The 23,253-nt window shown below is 41.2% G+C and overlaps 1 protein-coding gene across 1 annotated transcript; it reads right to left on the bottom strand.

Annotated features, from left to right (window-relative positions):
- Nucleotides 1-451: 451 nt before the first annotated feature.
- Nucleotides 452-5,356, bottom strand: matn1 (matrilin 1). Its single transcript, XM_029514073.1, has 10 exons — nucleotides 5,149-5,356; nucleotides 3,843-4,027; nucleotides 3,578-3,742; nucleotides 3,269-3,491; nucleotides 2,273-2,395; nucleotides 2,003-2,175; nucleotides 1,690-1,921; nucleotides 1,452-1,604; nucleotides 1,263-1,343; nucleotides 452-1,134 (listed from the first exon to the last, which is right to left on the bottom strand). The coding sequence occupies exons 1-10, from the start codon at nucleotides 5,234-5,236 to the stop codon at nucleotides 1,085-1,087; spliced, it is 1,473 nt and encodes a 490-aa protein (XP_029369933.1). The 5' UTR covers nucleotides 5,237-5,356; the 3' UTR covers nucleotides 452-1,084.
- Nucleotides 5,357-23,253: the final 17,897 nt, after the last annotated feature.

Raw genomic sequence — 23,253 nt, 5'->3', positions numbered from 1 at the left:
AATACTGTTACATTTAGCACTATAATAGTGCAGCTTTTTCTTGATTTATATAAATAAAATCTATTCATTACTTAGAAGTTATTAAAAAAAAATAAATCACAGCTTCATTTTGTGTCATAAAAATAAAGGCTTATGTTTATATATAAATTTATTCCAGCACTACTTTCATGGCTGTATCTTAATGAAAGAGTTAACTTTTTCTTGACTGTGAAAGCATCCCTTGATTTTGGGCCATTCATTGCAACTTGAGAAAATTTTAGCACTAAATTCAAACCATTCATCTTACTGTAGGGGCAGCCGCCCAGCACACCTTCTGTTGCCACTGACCAGAGAGATTTTCTGTTTTATGTACTCCTTTATGCTAGATGCTAATTTGTTTATAATTCTTTGCATCTGTGTACACGCCTGTCTATTATGTTGATTTGGCATACAATAGCTTCACAAATTTATATTACTTCCCAAATCACCTTTATTTAGGAAAATAGAAACATCAATGGTGTACCTTTATTATGAGACATATATCTTATAATAATTTACCAGTGTATGTATGTATGTATGTATGTATGTGTGTTTGTCTGTGTATATATACAAATCATATATGATTTTAGATATCTTTGTGTGGAGGTAATAGAAGAAAGGTGAAGCCTTCATGGACAGGGGAGAGAGAAGGAAAGATAACACTGACATGACAAGACACTGACTCTTTGGAGTTTGGGAAGGTTGAACATTATGGCAACAATTAAGAAACCCCTTTAATGTAATGTCACCGTTTCCCTATGAGGGAAGAGTTTTATTAATAAGCCCACAGACTGCTGAGGAGGAAGATCTTTGGAGTGCACATGCACAAAGGTGTGGTCCCCATGACAACTGGTGCTTCATGTCCCAGGAGACCCAGGGGTCTAAGAGGTAAGGTAGAGAGAGGAGGAGGCAGAGTTGCTTTGGGAAAGGTCAGGATACAAGCAGAGGTCAGGGTTCACACACATGCACACAGATTCCTCTTCAATATCTTACGGGAAGTAAAAGTGTTTGTGGGTGTTTGTGACTGAGTGTGCATGTGTCAAGAGAAAAAGTGGGATCAGAGTGCTCAGACGATTTTGTTCTCCAGCAGGGCGATCCTCTTTGACATACTCTCTAGTAAGATTTCGTCAAGGGCAGCAACAATGACAACTATCAAAATCCCATATGACAAAATACAAACACTGCATTGAAACCCTCCATCCCAACATCATTTGCTCATCCAATTTCAGCTTTGGGAAGGATATATTTTTTTGTTAGTGCCTGTAGAGCATCTTCTACTTTCTTTTGGAACTTAACAAGGGAGTCACATTCACAAGGGTCCTCTTCTGTGGAATCAGAAAGCACTAGTTAAAGTTTTGCTTCGCTGTGCCAATATGTACAGTGAAAGAATCAATTATGTAAGCATGCATTTGAATTAAATGGAAACTTCTGACCTTGGCAGATGTTAATCTGCAGCTTCTTGGCGATCTGGGTCATAGCCTTGAAGTCAGCAGTGTAGAAATAGTGCTCTCCAGTTGGATCAGAAGCAATTTCTTTCAATTCATCCTCAACTGCATTGCCCACTCCAACAGCATACATTCTAAAGCCTGCAACATGCACATGCATGGACATTTCATTACCTCACTTATACAGCAGTTATGTACTCACACATATTGCTTCTTCTCTGCTTACCGTTTTCCTTGGCCTTCCTAGCAGCGTCTCCAATGTAGTCCTGGCTACGGCCATCAGTGAAGACAATGCCCACCTTGGTGACTCCAGGCCGGGCACCATTTCCTGGGTTGAAGCTGTTGTCTAACAGATAGCGGAGGGCCTGACCTGTCATGGTTCCCCTCTCCATGTAGGCCATCTTCTTCACAGCATCCTTCAGGTCTTTCTTATTGTTGTAGCGGCCCAAGGGAAACTCCTGTGAGAAGATAGTGCAGGGTGCTGAAAGGGAGGGAACAAAGTTGTTCTGGGACCATATAAGTTAAGGACAGACACTGACCTGTCTGACAGAGCTGGAATACTGCACCAATCCAACATGAGCTTTGCTGTCAGAAACATCTAGTTTGTCAACAATCAAGTTGATCCACTTCTTGACCAGCTCAAAGTTTTCAGGGCGAACACTCTTTGAGCCATCGATCAGGAACACCACATCTATTGCAGAGTTGCTGCATGCTGACAATATCAGACACGCAGAAACAGATCCTGTTAGTTTGGTAGCACAGTAAATAAGCCTGGACAAATATAATCACACACACATACACACACTCACCACTGCAGCTGCGACCATCGTCCATCAGGGTAAAGCCATCTTTGCAGGCACACTTGTATGATCCAGGGGAGCTGATGCATACCTGCTCACAGTCATGATCTCCAGTAGCACACAGGTCCGACACTGTGTGTGTGAGTGCATGCAGAACACACACATACACACAGTATATATGTGCAGGCCCATACACAGATAAAGGGGGGATGGGTGGGTGTTTTGGGTTAGGAGGAGAGAATAAAACTATGTCAGTTTGAAAATCTATCTAGCATTGTTTTTAATGATCCACTGTGATCGGCAGTAGACAATTAACTTAGTTATAGATGATCCTTAAAACAGGTGGAAAAGATTGGAGTGGCCTTAAATAAACAACTGTTTTGTCGTTTTCTAAATGTGATTCTTAGGCTCATCCAATAACAATCCAACACTGCGATCATGCAGCTCTGCCCTTGGACAAAATATCTCCAGCAAAGGCTCGCTGCTGCCAAATGAATGGCAGGCAACAGTCACAACTGCCGCAGACTGCGAGTGCCAAAGGGCATTACTAATTAGAAGTTTAATGATTGTCACTAATGGATCAGTAATTACAGATAGATCAGTCTCGCCTCCCGGTTATATGAGAGTTGAGTGGGGAACAGGAGCAAATTTAATTCCAAAAGGTTGTTCTTGCCCTAATGCCCTCATGCAATGGGAATATTTAATGAGTTTGCATTGCTGGATGAATTATACTCCAGTCTTGTTAAGAAAGAACAGGACAAAAGGGAGGGAACAATAAATTGGAATGAAAAATGACAATCCTGACATCTTACCCTCAGTATATGGAGGCCAGCAGACAGCTCTCTCCATGGTGATAAAGGCGTGGATAATGACTGTCCAGCCATGACAAAATCTTTTATTCATTCTTCCACTGAGGTCTAACCCCTCTTTTCTGCCTCTGTCCCTCTAACTGTGAGCATAAAACCAAACAAAACTCTTTTTCTGTCACTTCTCCTCATAACTTACCACAGAAGGCCTCCTGAAACTTCTTGGTGAGCTTCTCAATGACACTGTAGCTCTCCACATAGTCCACATGGTCATCCAGAGGGTCGCTGGCCATCTGCCTGAGAGTGCTCATGTCCACGCGTCCCACACCAATGGCAAAAATCTCAATGCCAGCTTCACGGGCACGCAGAGCTATATCTTTCACATTGTCCTGGGGACGCCCGTCTGTCACAATGATGGCAACCTTTGATGACAGAGGTGCAGATTTAGATAAAATATGACATGATTATGAAATATGAAGAGAAATTGAATGTTAAATGTCCATCTGACCTTGGTGATGTCAGGAGATTTGACACGAGCACCTTCACCCTCACTGAAGGCCACATTCAGAGCAAATTGGATGGCCAGACCAGTCATTGTTCCAGTGGACAGGGGCTCAATCTTGGTCACAGCCTTAACTAGTCCAGCTTTGGTACGGTGAGTCTTAAGAGACACCTACATACAGTTGCATAATAGCAAAGTCAGACAGGAACTTAAAAAAGTGGTGCAGCAATTGACTAACACGTTATCACAGGTTAATAACTCACACCCATACCTCATTCTTTACACGGCTGGCATAGTTGACAACTCCCACGCGGGTTGCGTTGGGTCCTACATCCAGCCCCTCAATGACCTTAGCCAGGAAGACCTTGACTTGCTCAAACTCCGAAGGACGAACACTCCGACTGCTGTCAATAATGAATACGAGGTCTGTAGGACGGGTTTTGCACAAACCCGCAGCTGTACACAGACACAGAGAAGTATAATTATCATGTAATCCAATTCAATCATACCATTCAATCAAATGAAGACATCAACGCTGAGGTAAAAATCCTTATACATAATTAGTGATGAAGAGTTGCTGAAGGAGAAACACACAGGGGAGGAGCATAAAGAAGAGGAGGGCAGGGGTCAATGGAGGACGGTTAGATGTATATGGGAGAAGGTAGCGGGAAACAAAGAGACTGAGGGGGTGGAGAGAGGCAAAGGTGGAGAAAGAGATGGAGAAGACTTCGGCCAGAAAAAACATTTGAATCAACAAATTTATCCATAGATAAGTTACCTGGTTCAAGTATATGTAATAACTCACTAAAAGTTTTTGCAATTATATTGACACAAAATATTTGTTCACCTAAAAACACCTGACAGCTAAATTGTGTGTGATGAAGAACCAATTTTTGTGACAATGCCATTAAGAGTCAATATGATTTTCAATGAGAGTTCAGGCATTCATTCTTTTGAAAAACTTATCGCTCGCTACAACTTCCAGTGTCTGTGAAACACCACTGATCTCCCTTCTTACCCTTCACCTCTCTCCCTCCCTCTGGGTTTTTCCTCCTCCTAACATCTCACACATTCTCTCTGTGTCTCTCTCACACACGCAGCATTAACTGCCCACTTCACCCTGAAATAGTACTGGTGCCTTTACACTACTTGAAGCCAGCCACAAGAGCAACAGTCCACATCGACGACCTCTAATCAAATACATCAAACACAACAATAAATGCCCCAAAAAAGAATGGGGGAAACATTTATATTTCATACTTAAATAAATTCATTTTAAGATTTAATAAAATTTTTATTAAATTCAAATTAAATAATTCTTCCATTCATCTCCTTCAGTTCTGTTACAGTAACATCACTCTTCCTTAGACATACAGAACACTGAGATATAAACTGGCCTCCTCCACTCCACTACAAAAAGTGACTTTAAAAGAATATATTTCACTGGTCTCAGTCAACAGTTCAGATAGCATTTCAATCAGGCATCATGGAGGTGATTTCATTAAATTCAGCTGTTTTTGAGAATAATAAGTAAGAAGCAGTGGTTGATTTCATTAGGGGCGAAAGTTCACTCTTACCCATGGCAGCAGCTGTGCGGAGGTCCATGGTGGCTTGAGCACCTATTAGGCAAAGCAACAGCAGGAACAGCGGCGGGGTAGGTGTCATGGTGACAGCAAGAGAGGGGTGAAGACTGAACGCGGGGGTCCGAGCACGTCGACAGATGGTCCTGGAGTGAGAAGATAGAAAGGAGACAGAGCAGGGTGAAGGGAGTTCCAGGTGAGGGGGGCAGCCACAAAGTGAGACCGAGTGACTCTGAGCTGCAGGTTATCAATGCAAGTGCTTCACACACACAGCCCACAGACAGCCCCCCCTCTATAACTTCAGTGTGTGTGTGTGTGTGTGTGAGAGAGAGAGAGAGAGAGTGTTTCTGTGGGTAAGAAAGGGAAATACCTGCCCTAGGAGGACCTAAAATGGTGGGCAGGGAAAGACAAACACACCTTGATACAGTTAGGATGGACAGGTATGCATGTGTGTGTAAAAGTATCAAAATTTGTGTTGTGTGTGTTTGTTTGAGGGCCCAAGTGTGTACAGTATGTGCGACTGGCTGGGGGTACAGGAGCAGCTGGGGTTTGGCAGAGAGTGCCCGCCAATGAAGCCGCCCAGGTTGGATTTGGCCAAAGCTCAAATAAACACCAACATGAATTCCTCTTTTCTCCCCGTGTTCCCTCATATAGCAAACACACATTTATGGTGCGGAAGTAAAGGAGAGCAATCATACACAGCCTACAGTGTTCCCGCAGCTCTGTACATTGGCATGTGTGTGCATTTCTGCATAAGCATGTATTTTGGTGTAGCTTGAAAACGCCGAGCCCACTGTTTTGTTTTGTTTTTTTAAGTTCAACTCAGTTCAGTGGTGATCATTTTCTGTCATCTATCGCTCACTTGACATAACTGACATCATATTTCAGTGCAAAGCAGGTTTACCATGGGTCAGCAAACACAAACAAACTCAAGATCACCCAACTGCAATCAAATCAAAAAATTAACCAATTTCTCACTCATCCCTTTCTCCAGTCCTGTCCTTTCCACTGTCAGCTGGTCAGTGGGCCCCAATGAACACAGTAAGAAAACACTTCCATCAATAACCTCCCATACATGACTTTAATCTGTCTATAGAGTCTACATACACACTAAACAGAGACCCCTCTTTTCCTCCTGACATCCCATTCCACCCAACCCAACCCTGCATTCCTTTACACCCACCCTTCCTCCTCCATCCACACACAACCTGAACAAGCCGCAATTGAGGGTCAAATCTGGAAGGCCAAGAGGAGTTTGGGCTAATGTTGTACAGTAACTACCCAGACAGATTTTCCACCCTACAGAACAAGCAGCAAAATCAACAATATGTATGTGTGCGTGGATATGTGTCTTTGTGTGTGCAGACAGTAGAGGTATGGAGATGAAAAGTTTGAGATGTTGTTCCTGGACAGCATACCCTATGTGGGAATTGGCTATTTGGCTTACAAGAGACGACACAACACATATTTATCCAAACACACAAACATACAGTACGCACACAGATTATGTAACTCAGTCTGCTTGGCATGCAGAACAAACACAAACATGAGCAGGCAGCTGGATGAGACTTACCTGCATCCTTCAACTTTCTCATAAAACTGTGCAATTCACTGATTCATCATGCAGTTTAGATTTACAGAATATGACTAATTAGCTTGAGCTGGTAATGTGATGCCATGTTAAATGACACGATACTTTTCCACCATCTTGGAGGAACAAACGTTTCCTCGTCCAAACCAGGGCTGCACTGGATCATAGATCTGTCAATTCATTTTCTGGCTAATGGATTATTTAATTATTCAGGACGTTTGACCTCTTCAGAACGATTAGTTTGTCAGATCAGCAGCCTAAAATCATAAAACCATTTGCCTGAAAACACCAAGTCTTCACATTTAGCTTGAACTGTACAACGATTCAAAGATTACTCCATTAGCCCATGACAAAAAGAGTTGTCAAAAATTAACCAACATTTTTGATGATTTGTATGATTTATATCCACTTTTATGCCAAAAGAAGACAACGCCTTTTCCCCACAACAACAAGGTTGCAGGTTTGGTTCGGGTCTGGGCCTGTGTGGGTTTCCTCCTACCGTCCAGAGACATCATGTTTGGGTTAATTGGTGACTCTTAATTGTCCGTAGGTCTGAGTGTGTGTGCGAGTGTTTGTCCGTCTCTGTCTGTCTTTGTGCGTTGGTCCCGCGATGGACTGGTGAGCTGTCCAGGGTGTACCACGCCCTCACCCAGTGTGAGCTAGAACTGGCTGCAGCAACTCCCACGGCCCAGAAATGGATATGCTGTAGAAGATGAATGAATGAATGAAAAATAAGATGTAGTGGTTAAATTCAATTAAATTGGATGCCTTTGGATTTGGTTTCTTGATTGGAGAAAAAAAAAAAACAAGCAATTTGCAGACATCACCATGGACTCTTGGAAATTATAATGGGCACTTCAATTGATGCCCCACCCAATCAAAGTCTGTATGATCAAAATGTTGCTGATTAATACCAACATTTTTGGAAATAATTCATGTTTACACATAGTTTACACAGCATAGAGACAATAGAGAAGACAGCTCCGTTTTTCCCTTTTTTTGTTTCTTATTTTTCCATTTAGCTTCTGGAAGCCTCTGGAAGCAAATCGGAAATCTAATATAAAGACATGGCATTTTTGCTTTAAAGGAAATGTTCCCGTCAGTCCTCTTTTCACCACCAACTGTGCAACCACTGTGGGCTTCTCAATTTAGAGAATATTCATCACAATAGCACTGCCACACCCAAAGAGTAAATGGAAAAAAGGGAAAAAAAGGATCTCTCTCTCCTACACTGCATACCATTGGGCATTTTAATACAAGACCACATTCAAATAAAGCCACTTCGTATTTAGCAGCAACATGGTCAAGGGAGCTATTTTCTGGACCCAAATGTTTTGAACCATTTTTAAGCAGCATTTGCATAGACAAACTTATTTATCAAATAAATTATGTTCCCCTGCCGCTCTACTTTGTGTTTGTCCTTTTTGCAATCCCAACAAGTCTATTTGTCTTATCTTTCTAAGACAAACCCAAAACCGACAGCCTGATGCTATTAGAACCAAAGAGTCGGAGGACTGGAGGATCTCCAAACCATGTTTCGGTTTTGTCCCACAACCAACATTATTACTTTCAATCTGTTATATCAATAAACTCCATTACACAGTGCAAAGTTTTCTTTCCTTTTTTCTCACTGTGTGTGCGTGCACGCTGTCACAGAGTTGGGAAAGACTGCAGGGATTTCGTGTTTGACCACATCCATAAATATTGAAACAAGTTCCCTTTCTTCAAATCTCAGAATACCAAGTAAATATTGACACATCAGGATTGGGGTGCACTGAAGCATCCCATACCTGTACTAAAACACTCATACATATGAGCATGTATGAACACACATGCTTATAAACGGACAAAAACAGACACACACTTGTGCCCTCCAGCTGTGCTCTGAGCACCCTCTGTTCACACCATGGAAGTCCTGGAAAAATTAATTACTGACTTAAGCCTACACAAAACCTTACTCAGTAACATGGGCAAGCTCACTGGCACATGAATATAAGGAAATCTGAGACACACTGGCCAGCTTCAAATCTACACACAAATGTAAATGAAATATAACTAAAATTGAGATTAAAAAATTTGCCTGTGCTGCTTGAATGGCTCGCTCACATTTAGGCTTTCAATTCGGAAATGAAATGAGTTTTATGTGAATCTCATTAGCAAGAAAGTTTGATAAATTTCTGCATTGCAAAGTTTTTGTGTGTATTTGCGTGTATGTGTGTTTATGCTGCACTCATCCTGCCAACAGAAACAGCTCAGTAGCCAGTGAGCAGGAAGAGAGAGGTTCATTAAAAACCCAAATACAGCAGTTACATAACCAATAGTACTGTTCATCCCAGAACCTCCTGTGCTACAAACACACTCCTCCTTCATCCCCATCTTCTTCTCCCTCCCACGCCTGCTGGCAGAGCCCACCGATCATCCTCTCCTCCTCCCATAGCAACAGCTCATCTCAGCTCTCCTCCCTTGTTCTCAGACCACCACACTGCCTTACTCCGCCGTCTTCCTCCTGCTTTAGCTGCTCCCCTGGTCCCTGCCACCTCCTCCTCTCTCTCATCAAAAACATTCCTCTCTTACTCCCACATTATCTAAACTTCACTTCAAATTTTACTTTTATATAGAGCAGGTTTATCAACCAGGAATATTAACTAGAGTTAAAACAAGGAACTCTGAATATCAAGAGTAAAAACAACATACCAGTCCCAAAAGTCTTTTCTAGTGTCAGGAAAATGCCTTAAGGTTTTCCAGAGGCAGAGTTTCACACAGCGATTTGATTTCCACTAATGCCTGAAACTGACTGGCATACTAAGAATACACTCAGCATAAAGTGCAGTAAATGTGAGAGCACAGCAGATGGCAACACAGATTAAGGCTTTGGGCTGCATCAGGGATCATTTGGGAAACATCTATACAACAAACAAATCGCATTCTTCTCTGCTGGATTAGAGACTGCCACATATCCCCCCACCAGCACCAGTTACCCCCTAAAATGTGAAAGCTGTTTGTATGGCTCACAAAACAGAACAGTGCCCTCTTGTGACCAAAATATTAATCTTAAATGAGTCACACAAGTAGGATATTTCATTTCAATCACAGTTTCCCAACAACTGGCCTGTAGAAGTCACTGGGCCTTAGAGCCACTTCTCCAGGACACAAGCAAACAACTGGATGAAACTAATTATTTCAGATCACACTGGTCTGAATTAGCTTCGGGTTTGATTCAGTATCTGTCAAGCTATCGAGTCCATCATCATCACTTTTGCCTCACTTAATCACTCACTGGTCACATAACCTGGCCTGAAGTCTATCTGTATTATTCTTTATTTTCTTTTAGTAACCACAGTTCAGACCAAAAGAAGCTTCTGGTTAACAATTTACTTTAAATTCCCATTTTGTTTTATAGTCGTGAAGTTATAACATCTTTGATTGCAATAGCATTCCTTATCTGCTATATTTCACTTATTGATGCGCACAGTGAGCACTATAATTTCTGACAAATGCACTGGATGAAAAACATTTAACTTAGCTGCACATAATTATGCAAATATTTATTACATGCCTATATACTATTTGTTAATGGTAATTTGGGTGATTAGGGTTATTGTATTAAATCGCAGTACTTTTCTCTGACTTTGTGTCTTTGTTATTCAATAACTTGTTTATTTGTATGTTGGGAGATTTTTCTCCAGCCAAAACTATCATGAATATTCTGATGTGTCTGGAAAACAGCCGGACTGTATCTCCAACAACCTAACCACTCTCCCTCTGGTCCACTACCAAAATTATATCAAAAAAGGCTACAGAGCAAAAACAGTTGGGAATCATAAACTGCCATCATGGGCAATCAAATTAAATGCAGAAAGAAAACATTAACAGAAGAGTGTGAATTTATTGCAGCCCAGCTAAATGCAGCCCAAACTGGCCATTTATAATGAGAACATCCTAATAATTATGCAACACGACAGTCTGTGGAAAATACAGAAATATTCTCAAATACACAGAACATTTTTCACAGATACTGCAACACACACAAATATATAGTCAAAAATGTATGGGTGAGAAGTCACAGTGAAAGTGACTGTGAATCTCTCGGGGACTGTCGTATTCAATCTTGACACAAGGGGGCACTGGAGGGCTTTCTGGTGAGGCAGGGCTGACCTGAGATGGCAACAGGGATGCAACCTTGGATGGAGTGCCCTCTGCACTGAGGTGTGAGGGCCTCAGGCTGGACACAGGTGGGAGGGAGATGGTGCTGCTGCTGCTGGTTTGTGTCTGGCTATGTGATGGGCATTGGGAGTTCGAATGCGAAAGCTCAAGATCCCCCCGGGGGTAGAACGAGGAGGGAGGTAGGGCGGTAGAGGAGGGTGGCTGGTGGTCTACAGTAGCTCCAAAGCTGGCCGGATAAGTTAGAGGGCACTGAGCATGCTGGTGCATGGCTGGCTGGCTGTACATGTTAGCCCATGGGTACGACTGGTACGTTGTGATTCCACCTGTGGGAAAACACATGGATCTAAGCAAACAACGTAAGAACACAACTACAGAAACTCAAGTACAAGGCCAGCCCTGAAACAATTCTCTTACAGTTGTACATCTAATAAATAAATAAAATCCCTACCTACCCTATATACCTGTGTACTCATTTTCTCTCACACCATGAATCCCCCTTCCTCTTTCTTATCCTGTATCTATCATTGGTTCTCTGTATGTCATCTGTGCTTCTCACTTATGTCTGGACATCCCCAAATCTTCTCCTCCACGTAAGCTGTCATTCTGCTCCACTATTTTCATCTTAAGTCATAGAATTCATATTCAACTGAAATTTTTACTGTGATGTCCAAGTTGTTGAGATTCATACCATATAATAAAAACTTTCTACATCCTATTTCCTGTCATAAAACTTAAAACAGAAAATTTCAGATTTTTAAAGAATGATAAAATAACAAGAATAATAAAAAAAGTTTTTATTGTACTATTGGGTAGTACCAAAAGTAAAACAAATCATTTTGAAGTGACTCACCATGATGACCAGCAGACTGCAGCATTATTTGTCCACCGCTTTGGGACTGGAAATAGGTGTGGCCTCCTGAGGAGTAGGTCACCACCCCACTGGAGTTTCCTCCAGGCCCAAAGGTCAGGTAGGAGCTAGGATTGGAATCTAGAGGGTTGGGGGTGAGGTAGGGGGAGGGGGTAAGGTAGGCCAGGCGGGGCAGAGTTGATTGATGTTGGTGTTGCGACTGGTTTGTGGTATAGGAGGTCTGAAGCTGGTAGGAGAGACTGGTGTTCTGCTGGCTGGATGTCAGGTAGTCAAGCTTCTCCCCAAAGTCAAACAGAGAACTGAGAAAAACATAGAAGAGTTGAGTGACAAAACACACTGATAACCCTGCTTAGAAAATTTCTTACATCTGATCGAGTGCATCTGTCTTTATCACCCTGTTCCAAAACCAAGAGGCATGGACCTACAAAGTGGATGTTCAGCAAAGATTGCACCTCTGTCAAGGCAAAGCAGTGAATGGATTGTCAAAATGACTATCAATATCTTCAACTGATTCAGCAAAAACAGTTTGTTAATCTTTGATACATGCAATATTTATTTTGTAAATCAGTCATCAGAGCACCCTCCTTAAGTTTCAGTTCATAAAAATTACATGAGACCTAAGTGTATACAGCCACACAAGCATAATTAAACATGGTGGGGCTTTGAGCCAAATGTTAACATTTGCATTAAAACATGTTTTCAATGGCAGCACTAGCTTGTTAATGTTTAACAGGTACCACACTACTCTGAGCCTTAGACTCGGTGGTACTCGATAGAAAATCTAATTGAAATCAGTTTTGCAGATGACTTTACATCTAGCCATGTCTTCCTATGCAGAGCCACAGTGATTCTCAGATTATTTTTCTAAGGTTTAAGATGATTGTTTTCTGGGCTCTGGGTTTTGAAAATAACATTTACCACCAAAAGCACAGGGTTTGCAAGACAGGAAATCCCAATTACTATAGAGAACACAAGACGGAACTATTATTTTTTACATTTCTTTAGCAATGAAAATGTTATTTTATGATTAGTGCAGACCGAGATTTTAGGCTCCTCTAACAGCAAGACATTTATTGGTATTCATTTTTTTTTTTGTGTTGGCTTAAAATGGGAGATTTTTTAGTGCTGTGAAGCATAATTGTAGGAAAATAAACAAACTTTTCACCGAGCAATTTCTGACTGAGATGACTCTCAGCACGTTTCCTGAAATACTTCAGAGTGCCAAATGAAACTGACTCCCCACTACCACTGGCACTGTGTGAGCCATCATTATATCAGTATTTCACTGGATCCCTGCTAACGTCTCAGTCTGTCCTCCTGTCATGTCATGTACCCGTTGTTCTTGTTCAAATCATTGTCTAGTATTCGTGTCACAGTCTTCTGTGAGCTGAGGTGAGCTGAACTGAACTGACCTGGTGTCTGTCTGTAGAGATTGGGTGTCACGATGTACCAGGGTTGAACTGCCCTCCAGAGTATCCAAAAACAGAGGCGGAGTGTGAGCTGGCGTGTTAAGGAGAGGTGGCGTGGGATTAGAGGGGTTGTACGTCGTGGTGAAAAGAGGGAGACTGGCTCTCCGCAAGGGCGGAGGGCTGTGCATGGGACGCGGGTGGTACTCTGTGAACCCGACCTGTGATGAAAGCTGGACCTGGCCCCCATCTCGTGCTTTGGATTGACCTTGAAGAGCATTGATATAACATGGCGAACGGAAAGAAATACTGTTCAGTTCATGTTCATGAGAAATACCCTATTTCAGCATACACTGAGCAAAAACTATTTTTTTAAAGAGCCAAAATGCACTAAAGAATAATTATTGGTACAACTACATATTGCAAATGAAGTTGTTATAACCACTTCTAACAAACTTAATACAGATTTGTATACTTGGGCTGTTGAGGCTGGCCAGCAGATTATTGTAGGAGGGTGGGGTTTGGTTGGATAGGGTCGGAGCAAGCTGGGGTAGCTTGGGGGCAAAATGACCAGGAAAAGAGGAATTTCCCTGACTGAGAATGAGAAAACATAGCTAACATTAAATCGTGCATCAAATAAGAAAGCACAAATAAGTACTTGTGAATTTCCTTAGGGAAAAAAAAAAAAAAAAAATCAACCTCCAAATGACAGAATGTACTCTCAGTTTGGGAGATCACTGACCTATTAGATGCCAGAGTGGGCACCATGGGGTTGGTTTGATGATGTGAGGGGCTGCAGCTGTATATAGCTCCACTCTGTTTGTGTTCAACTTTTGCTGTAATTGACCGTTCTACTTTCCTCCATTTGGCCCTGCGGTTCTGAAACCATACCTGGGACATCAAAAGATAACAGCAGATCATACACACAGATAAATGACCAGGGGAGAAAATAGGTGTTCAAGATATAGAGAGAGCAGACGGATAACAGAGTGTGAGGATAAGTAGATTGTCAATTTGTCAATGGAAAGGACTATTATAAGATTAAGCAAGAGGAAAAGAGAGGGAAAGCCATCTAACCATAATTCTCTGAGGTGTGACACCAACTGATGCTGCAATGACTTTCCTTTTCTCTGCGTCAGGATAATGGTCCTCCTGGAACAGGGCCTCTAAATGCTCTAACTGATCTGCACAGATATGCATGTGCAGGTGTACATACAAATCAAGTATTAGTACATCTCAAACTTGAACATCCCTACAAATAGACAGTTTAGTTACCAGTACTATAGAGGGTTCGGGTTTTCTTCTTTGGTGCAGGCGGCAGCAGGCAGCTGTCCACAGCATCCAACCCTGGGAGCAAAGGAAAGCTGAGGGCCCTGCCTCTGCCCCTGGTGCTGTAGCGAATGGAGCGCCGGGTAGAGTAGACCTGGGTTATCTCCATCTGCCATGAGCCAGGCAAGAATCTGCACTGATTATCTCAGCTTAAATTCATCTAGTTGATATCGCTTGATGTGATTTTGTGTATTTCAACTTAATAATGATTATTTGTTAACAGTTGAAAGTCAATAATCATTTTTCCAGTCCTTGATGTTTCCTTCCAAAAATGCCACTGAAAACTGCTTAAGCGATGCAAAAAAGACTTTTCTAGAATAATTCAAATCCCAGAGGCCCAAATAATTAATTGCCACTGTTGTCTATACGTCTTCAGTGTTTGATGGTGTTACATGTTATATTTTAAAATTGCAAATGATAACACCCTAACCCTTTTTTAAATAATCTGCTACCATTTTCTTAAGATGTTTGGTCCAATAAATATCACAAAATGTAAAAAAAAAAAAAAAAAAAAAATATATATATATATATATATATAATTTTTTTTTTTTTTTTTTTTTGAAGAGCCCATAGTACTGTTTTCAAAGAGCTTTTGGATGAATTTATAGGCAGCCTTTTAGTAAAACAAGTAGTTCTTTTTTCTTGCTTCTTTTTATTTTGTACAGTGCTGCTGAAAGTTGCTATTTCTCAACCCATGACTTGATTTGTTATTACTTATAGAATGTATATAGAATATAGATTTTAGAATAAGTAACAGTATGTCTTATAGTCAAACAATGACAAAATATAATCAGTTTTTCATAAGTTTCACATCATATGACTTCACAGTTCGCTAAGATGATCTGCCACATTCTGACTTTATCAAATACTGTTACTGACGCCTACAAGTATCACACAACATCACCCACCGAGGCGAATACTCAAAAGCAGGATGTTATTCTACAGCTACATCATTAAAATTGCAGAAGGTTGTAAGTGTGCTTTTTTATATGCAGTGCACTCTAATACTTAAGATATTCGACAGTACTAAAGTACTGAACATTTTTACTTGAATACATTTCATGCTCTGTAGTCAAACATATCATATCAACATATAAACACAAAACATAATTCTATTGTCATTCTAACATCGAAATGTTTCACCACTTCATGTATGCAAACAGGGAGAAGAAGCCAGCACAATACTACTACTCAGAAATTAAAATATGTTTAAATCATATTGTCTCCCCAGTTCAACAAAAAGACATAACGTACCTTGTACAGATTCACTGTAACATTAGCCACTAGAAGTAAAACAACTAAATCTCTATGGCAACTGCCAGGCTACCATGCAAAAGGTTTAGACTAGAAAAAAAGCCTGTGTGGGATAAAAAAAAGCATTATTCTGCTGCCTTTATTTTCATCTTTTAGTTTTAAAACTGTAAATAAAATTGAATGTTAGCTCTATTCTCACCTCAACAGGCTGTGAGCCCTGCTGGTGGAGACTGTGAGGCAGAGGTGGGCTGTAAGGCCTTTTTGTCCCATGGGTCTGCGGTGGTGCAGGTTGATTTGAAAGTGAGGGTTGTGCAGGATACATCAGGGGAATGGTAACTGGGGGACCATACAGGCCTGTCCCCCCACAACCCAGGTAGATGGGGTCAGACAAGTCACAGTTGTTCATTAGTCCAAAGGCAGGTTCAGACAGAGTTGAGCTCTCCTCCGACACCTCCTGTATCTGACTCTTTTTTTCCTCCTCAAACCTCTCACTAACATCTTTTACACCTCTTCTAGTTTTCACTCTTTCATTTTGCTTCTTAGTTCTCCTCTTCCTACTCTTTTTCTGCTCATCTTTCTCTTCTAAGCGTTTTGTTTCTTTATTCTGATGATAATCAGAAGTCTTTTCCTTGTTGTTTTCCATCTGCACCTCTTGCGCCTCCTCCACTTCCAGCCTACTCTGTTCTCCCTCTGTCCTAACCAGTTCCTTTTCTGACTCTTTCTTTTCCTCCTCCCCCTCCTTCTCTCTGCTCTTTGTCTCCTTTTCCACCTCCACATCCTCCTTTCGATTTAACACATCCTCCTCTCCATCTCTTCTTTTCCTCATCCTCCCTTGACAATTTTTTGTTTCCAGATCCTCCAATTCCTCACACAGAAGGCTGGGACAATCTGCAACAGAGTGTGGTGATGTTTATTTTTCTATGGATGTTATCTTAGACCGCTTTCATACTATTTGGGTATTTGTGGAAAGTCATCTTTACTTTGTCTCTACAAACTCTACTTTCAATCAACACCCAGCCTGGAAAGAGTTCCACATTTGCAAGAGAATAATGCAATCTGGGGAATTTGAGAGTTCAAGCAACTGATTTGAGTCACATGCAACAATCCCTGACCCACCCTCTTTTTTTTAACGAACAAATTTGCAAAATGTTTGTTTTGTCAAGTAAAACCTCTAAAGCCTAAATCAGTTTGCTGAAATTGGAAAAATAACTAGACATTCAACAGAAAAGGGTACTTTTGGGTAGGCTTTAAAATTGACTCAAAAAACTAATCGGTGCAGCATTTTTTTCCCCCCTGTGTCAAACTGTTTCAGCTCTACTGTGAATCTGCATCCAGAACACGTTTAGGACTAAATGTACCTAAATACAAGAAGTGAAAATACAAATAACCCCTTAATTTGCCGCAAATCTAAATACTGTTTTTGAAACGTGTGTATATGTTTTAGTCAAACCTCTGACTATCTAAATCCTGAATAAAGACGTTTGCACAGAGGTACACTCCCCCAGTGGCCATACATAGATTATTACAGCATAAAAATGTTGACATTATAAGAAATATCTTCATCATGTTGGAGGAGCTTTATTTGTGATGGGTGGTGGCTCATCCTCACAGGAGCTGCAGCCGTCAGTGCCTTCATTAGTGTCCCAGCTGTGCAGCGCCTCGTGCCCCCTCACCTGGCCTTAATTAACCGGGGCCGGCTAGCTGCTGCTAACCCGGCTAACCCGTCTCCATCTACAAACACCGGGTCGGGAATGTTAATAACGGCGTTTAAATTCTTATTTAGTCTCCCCAGAGCCGAGCAGCACCTCACAGGAAACATGAGCTTATGAGCTTTAAACGAGCACACGAAGTTTGAAAAGTTCTTCAAAAGCTGAAATGATAGAGAGCCGTCTGCCTGGGTTGGAGAATGAAAGTAGGCAGAGGGGAACAGGTTCAAACTAAAAGGCCTTACCAAAATCTTCAGATATGTCACAATCTTCATCCATATTAGCGACCCACCCCGATGTCAAATTCAATAAACGAGTGTTAATAGTCAATTAAGTCCGGCAGGCTGACGGGCCGGGCTGCTGAAGGAAGGTTAACGAGGCTGATTGATTGATTAACGTCGTCAGCAGCGTGAAGGGGAATTATCGCGTGAATGAGAATCAGCCAATCAGCGGGCAGAAACGATCAAATCAGCTGAGACTCAAACACATGTCAACAACAAACTAGTCCTCCAGTTCATGTTAGTTTGGAAAGCTTGGGTTGGGTTGGGTTCAAACACTCTGTTTTACTTTATTGACTAATTCGTTAAGTTGACCAAAGTTAGCCAAAGTTTGTGTGCAAACACAAAACTGACATTTACAATGCTTGCTTTACATTTCCTACCTACCCTCAGTGTTCATATACACCAGAGACCTATTACATGAATGACACAGTATGCGTGTAAGCATGGTGCTTCTATAAACTGAATCATCTCTCTTTAACTCCGATAGAGTCACAGTGGTGGTGGGAATGACATGATATATCTGTAAAGTTGATAGTTGCATAAACACAACTTTTCTATTTTTATTTCTGAGACCTTTAGTATTGTAGAAATGTTTTTTTTTTAACTCAATGGGTATCCAGAATGAAATTTAAGCAACTGAATGAAGGCTATAATTACAAATGATCACAGGTCTCTGAGTCAAATTATCATAAAATCATATTATAGGGCATATAAAAGAAGATTATGTTAAATTTCAGCTCCTAAATGCATTCTAATGTGTTGTGGGTTTTTTACTGAAGGGTGTTAAACATTGGCAGGAATTCCCCATTTTTCGACATAATTTCTTTATGCTTGCATTTACATGTAAAAATTGTAAAGTTTAAACACAATCCTATAAACACGGGGAAGCCAAATAAATGGTTCTTTGCCTGAAGACTATCAAGAACATTTGGCTGGTTGCAAGTTAGGGCTACTTGCAACCAACTGTCACCAGTTACTGTAAACTGGGGATAAACTATGAGCTTTTTACTCCAAAAAAACTTAAAACGACCCAATTAAGAGGCTTCGTAAAATAGTAATCATCAGCTCACAGTCTAGATTTCCGAGTCACTGCACTTCAATTGTTAAAAGTCCAAATTTTGTTTCTCTTTTGTGCAGCTGTTCCTCTGTTTCCCACCAGATGGGGTACTGACTTGACCCTGGAAACATAAACTGGCTTCTGCCTACCCTACTATCAGGCAGTGATCTTCCAACAACCCCTGCCTCATAGACTCATATGCAGCCTTCCCACCCCCCATCATGCTCTGTGTCACATCAGCAGCCTTCTACCCAAGGCCGCCACAGCTTGTCGTCGTCTCTGGGTCAAAACCATCTGCAGACCCATATTAATACTCCCCCATTTCAAGTGACCTTGGTCTCATCTGGTTTGATGTTAAGAATGTAAACTAAAGACCAATTTAGACAAATGCCCTTTGCTGTGCGCTCACAAATCTCTAATGACGGTTGATCTAATTATTTCATAAGTACAATTTATGTGATGACTTAAGAATTACAATAACTTTGGCTGTGTCTCCCTTGAATATTTTGGGAGTTCAGCAAGTGTAAATGGACTGTTAAGAAGCTATATATATACACACACACACACACACAGTAGCTCAGATGTAGCACTGAAGCATACAGGGTTTCCTGTAATATCAGCAGGTTACAGATGGTATGTAGGCCATGCTAATGCTGGCGTGCCATAACCACAGAGGGAGACTTCATGTCTACATATGAGTTCTTCTGATTGTCTGCCATATATAGCTCCACAGCACCAGCAAATGAAGACACAAAATTTAATTTTTAATTTTTAGAGTATTGAAATATTACATTTAAGTAATTCAACAGTTATGGTGTCTTCAGCAACAATGTCCTGGTTACTTTGGGTGATCCAAAGACACCATTGAGAGTTTTTACTGGCACAACAGTACTTTTTTACAAGGACCAGTTGTTGTGTTGATAGCCTGTTCTCAAGATAAAAATAATTCATTCATCAATCTTCTACCACTTATCTGTGTCCAGATAGCAGGGGGTGCTGGAGCCAATACCACCCTGGACCGGTCACCAGTCCATCACAGGGCCAACACACAGAGACAAACAACCACTCACACCTACAGAAAATTTAGAGTTGCCAATTGAACCAAACGTGATGTCTTTGGATGTTGGGAGGAAACCGAAGTACCCAGAGGAAATCCACGCAAGCACAGGGGGAAATTTAAACTCTCCACAGAAAGGCCCCAGGCCTGGGAATCAAACCCGTGACTTTCTTGTTTTGGGGCAACAATGCTAACCACTATGCCGCCGTGCTGCTCCAAGATTAAGATATATTTTATAATTTGAGCTGCTCAAATTGTATTGAGGTAAAAGCAGAAAGGACTGGAACTGGAAATATGTAAATAAATAAACAGATCCTTGTGCTGACCTGCCAGGGCATGTCCTTAAGGAAATATAATTTCTTAATTTGGGTATTTGGGTGAATCAACCTTTTAGGTCAATGAATTCACATTGATCCATGTAGAAACTAGGTGTAGCTTTAATCAACGGAAGTCAAAGCAATAGGGCTTGACTCAAGTGTTACTCAATTACATGTAACTAATATATTTGGTGATAGTAAAAATTCATATTTTTATTTCCTTCATCACCTCACACCTCAATCCATTTCTCTGGGGTTTTTTTTTTTTTCTCAGAACTTCCTAAACCAAAGCATTACTGATCAGACCATAACAGCATATTTATCAATCACGTCATCACCTGTATTTTAAAAGCCCTTTCACTATTTATTTATATCTCCTTACCCTTTTTCACATGGACCTGGAGCCTGTCCCAATGGACAGCAGTGAAGACAGGTCATAACAGGTCTATGACAGGCCCAGAACATTATTATGACACATTATGATTCTATCACACCCACAAATAAGCCTGAAAGTACTTCAGGATTGCCAGTCTACCAATGTCATAAAGATGGAGCCAGCATGTTTAATACAGAGTGCAATTTTTAATAGGTTGCAATTTGATTTATGCTAAATATGTTACGTACAGGATGCTGCACCAAGCAAAAACTCAATTGGGTTCAGCATTGCAACCCAATATTTTAGCTGAGCTTTATATCAGCAGGATCACAGTTTATATCACGTTCTTGTGATCAGACTGGACACCAGCGAGAGCGCAGAAGTCTCAAATTTTTTAATGATTTTTTAATGATTAGAAAAGACAAAAGAAGACAGATTTACCCAATTTAGGTTTTTTATTTGGAACAGAGTGGCAGATTAGTGACAGGGCGGTGGCATGGAGGATCTGTCTCCTCTCGCTCACTCAGCCAACGACAGAAACTCAGCCTTAAAAAAATGCAAATGTATAAAAACAGGAATGGGAACAGCAAACATAGAGTAGTGTAGCCTGCATTAGGCTTCATTCTCTCACACACACACACACACACACATACCTACACTTTAACATACAAATTCAACTTCTCTTTTCACACACGCACATGCATACACACATCTTATTTGGCTACGCAGGCTTATATGGGTACAAACACACGTGTTTACTTTGACAGTCACTTTAGAGAAGACAGTACATGATCATTCCTGCCTGTGAGAAAGTGATGTGTTACCTGTCTGTCAGTCCTTAAGTAAGGAGACAGACAGACAGACAGTCAGACAGACAGACAGTGAAAAGACATAGTCAGTGTGTGTGTGTGAAAGCCACTGTTAGGGACCAGCTGCCCCACATTCAGAACAGACCAAACACACACAGACACACACATGGACAAGCTAGTCAGTGTACACAAGAGTCTGCTGTGAAATACCAAGGTGAAGCGTGCACACACACACGCATACAGGAGGGGGTTTGGATGAGGTGTAGATGCACACACGTACATGCACACGCACTCACATACATATTCTTACATACTATAGAGAGAGCAGGCGACGTATACACACAGGAGTGGAGGAGGTGTGTTACCTGTCTGTGGAAGAGCGTGAGAACTGCTGGAGTAGGTAAACACACACTCGACCACAGTACATTCCAACTTAAACTCTCCCCTCTTCATCTTTGAAACAGACACACTGATAACAACACACAAACAGGCATCCACGCACACCCAGACTAGTATAGTTTTGACTCCCATGCATTTTTGTTCTACAGTACTGAGTATAATAGAAGCTACTAGCCCAGTCGCACTGGTGTGGTTATTGTTACAATCTCAGATAGAATAAAGAGCCCTCCTATCTCCTTCCCCTTCCCAAACTAAAACCTAAACCCCTTCCCGAGTCATGGTCCCCAAAATGGTCCCACAGAATGAAGTTGACACCATAAGCACTGATTCAAAGTCCTTTCATAATATTTGCATTAAATTATGATTTACATGATAATGCTGATTGAATTAGTGCATGTGGAAGCAACTTCCTGCTCAGATCTGTACTTCCTGTTTTTTTATTAAAGCCCCTTGCCCTTCCCAGTGGCCCCTCCCATCCCCAAACAGAGAGCCAACGGTGGAATAAAAACAAAGTGATGCATGCAAAGGGTTCAAGGGTGGGGGATGTCAGATGATGTAATGTTAGGTCAGTGTTGGGGGGTATCAGATGACATGGTGTTTGGACACAGAGTTGTGCTTTTACACAAACAGACAAAACACTTAACCAACCGGCAACTGATTGATAACTAATCAATAACATATTGAAACCACCTGATCTCACTTGTATCAAAAGTGATGACTATCACATTGACAATGATGATGATGAAGATGATGGGATTGATATGTGTTTGAATGATATAATCTACAGTATATTTAAAGTCTGTGTGGTGTGTGTAAATGCACAGAAAGCATATCTCTGTATGTGTGTGTCAGTGTTTGTGTTTGCATGTGGTTGATGAGAGCACAGCTCATCTAAAGGGATGACAGATGTGATGAATAAAAACTCTTCATGATCATGCAGATGGTTAGTGATGCCAGAAAGGATACAATATTTACATATAAACTTTTTTTAAACAGCTAAATACACATCCTCCTGTTTACGTATTATTATTATTATCATTATAACGGTATTATTATTATTGTTGTTCACCAGCCAGCCCAAAACATTGATATATTATTGATTATTATTACTATCCGTAACTAGTCTTTATACAGCTTAGAGGAGCATTATGGTCGCATAGCAAACTTCAAGGCGACCAATGCTAGTTTCCACAGCGGCTCCTGGCACTGTGGAACACACTGAAGGTTGAGCACCATTTTCTGGTTGGCCAAGCACGGAGCATGAGGTCTGAGCCACCGTCAAGCGCGATACAAGCGTGCGAGTATGCATGTGCGTCCATAAGTATGTGTTTATATGTGGCTGTATGGATGTGCAGTTGTATGTCTTTGAGCACCAGAGGGGGGAGGGCAAAAAAGAGACCTTTCCTCTCACCTTTGACCCTGGGCTCTGTGTGGCCAACCAGACGCTCAGTGTTTCTTTCTGGGGCGGGGTGAGGGGGAGAGCTGAGC

This window comes from Echeneis naucrates, chromosome 11 (genome assembly GCF_900963305.1).
Source record: "Echeneis naucrates chromosome 11, fEcheNa1.1, whole genome shotgun sequence".
In the NCBI taxonomy this organism is placed as follows: domain Eukaryota; kingdom Metazoa; phylum Chordata; class Actinopteri; order Carangiformes; family Echeneidae; genus Echeneis; species Echeneis naucrates.
The sequence above is the reverse complement of the archived record's forward strand: the minus strand, read 5'-3'. Positions and strand labels throughout refer to the sequence as shown.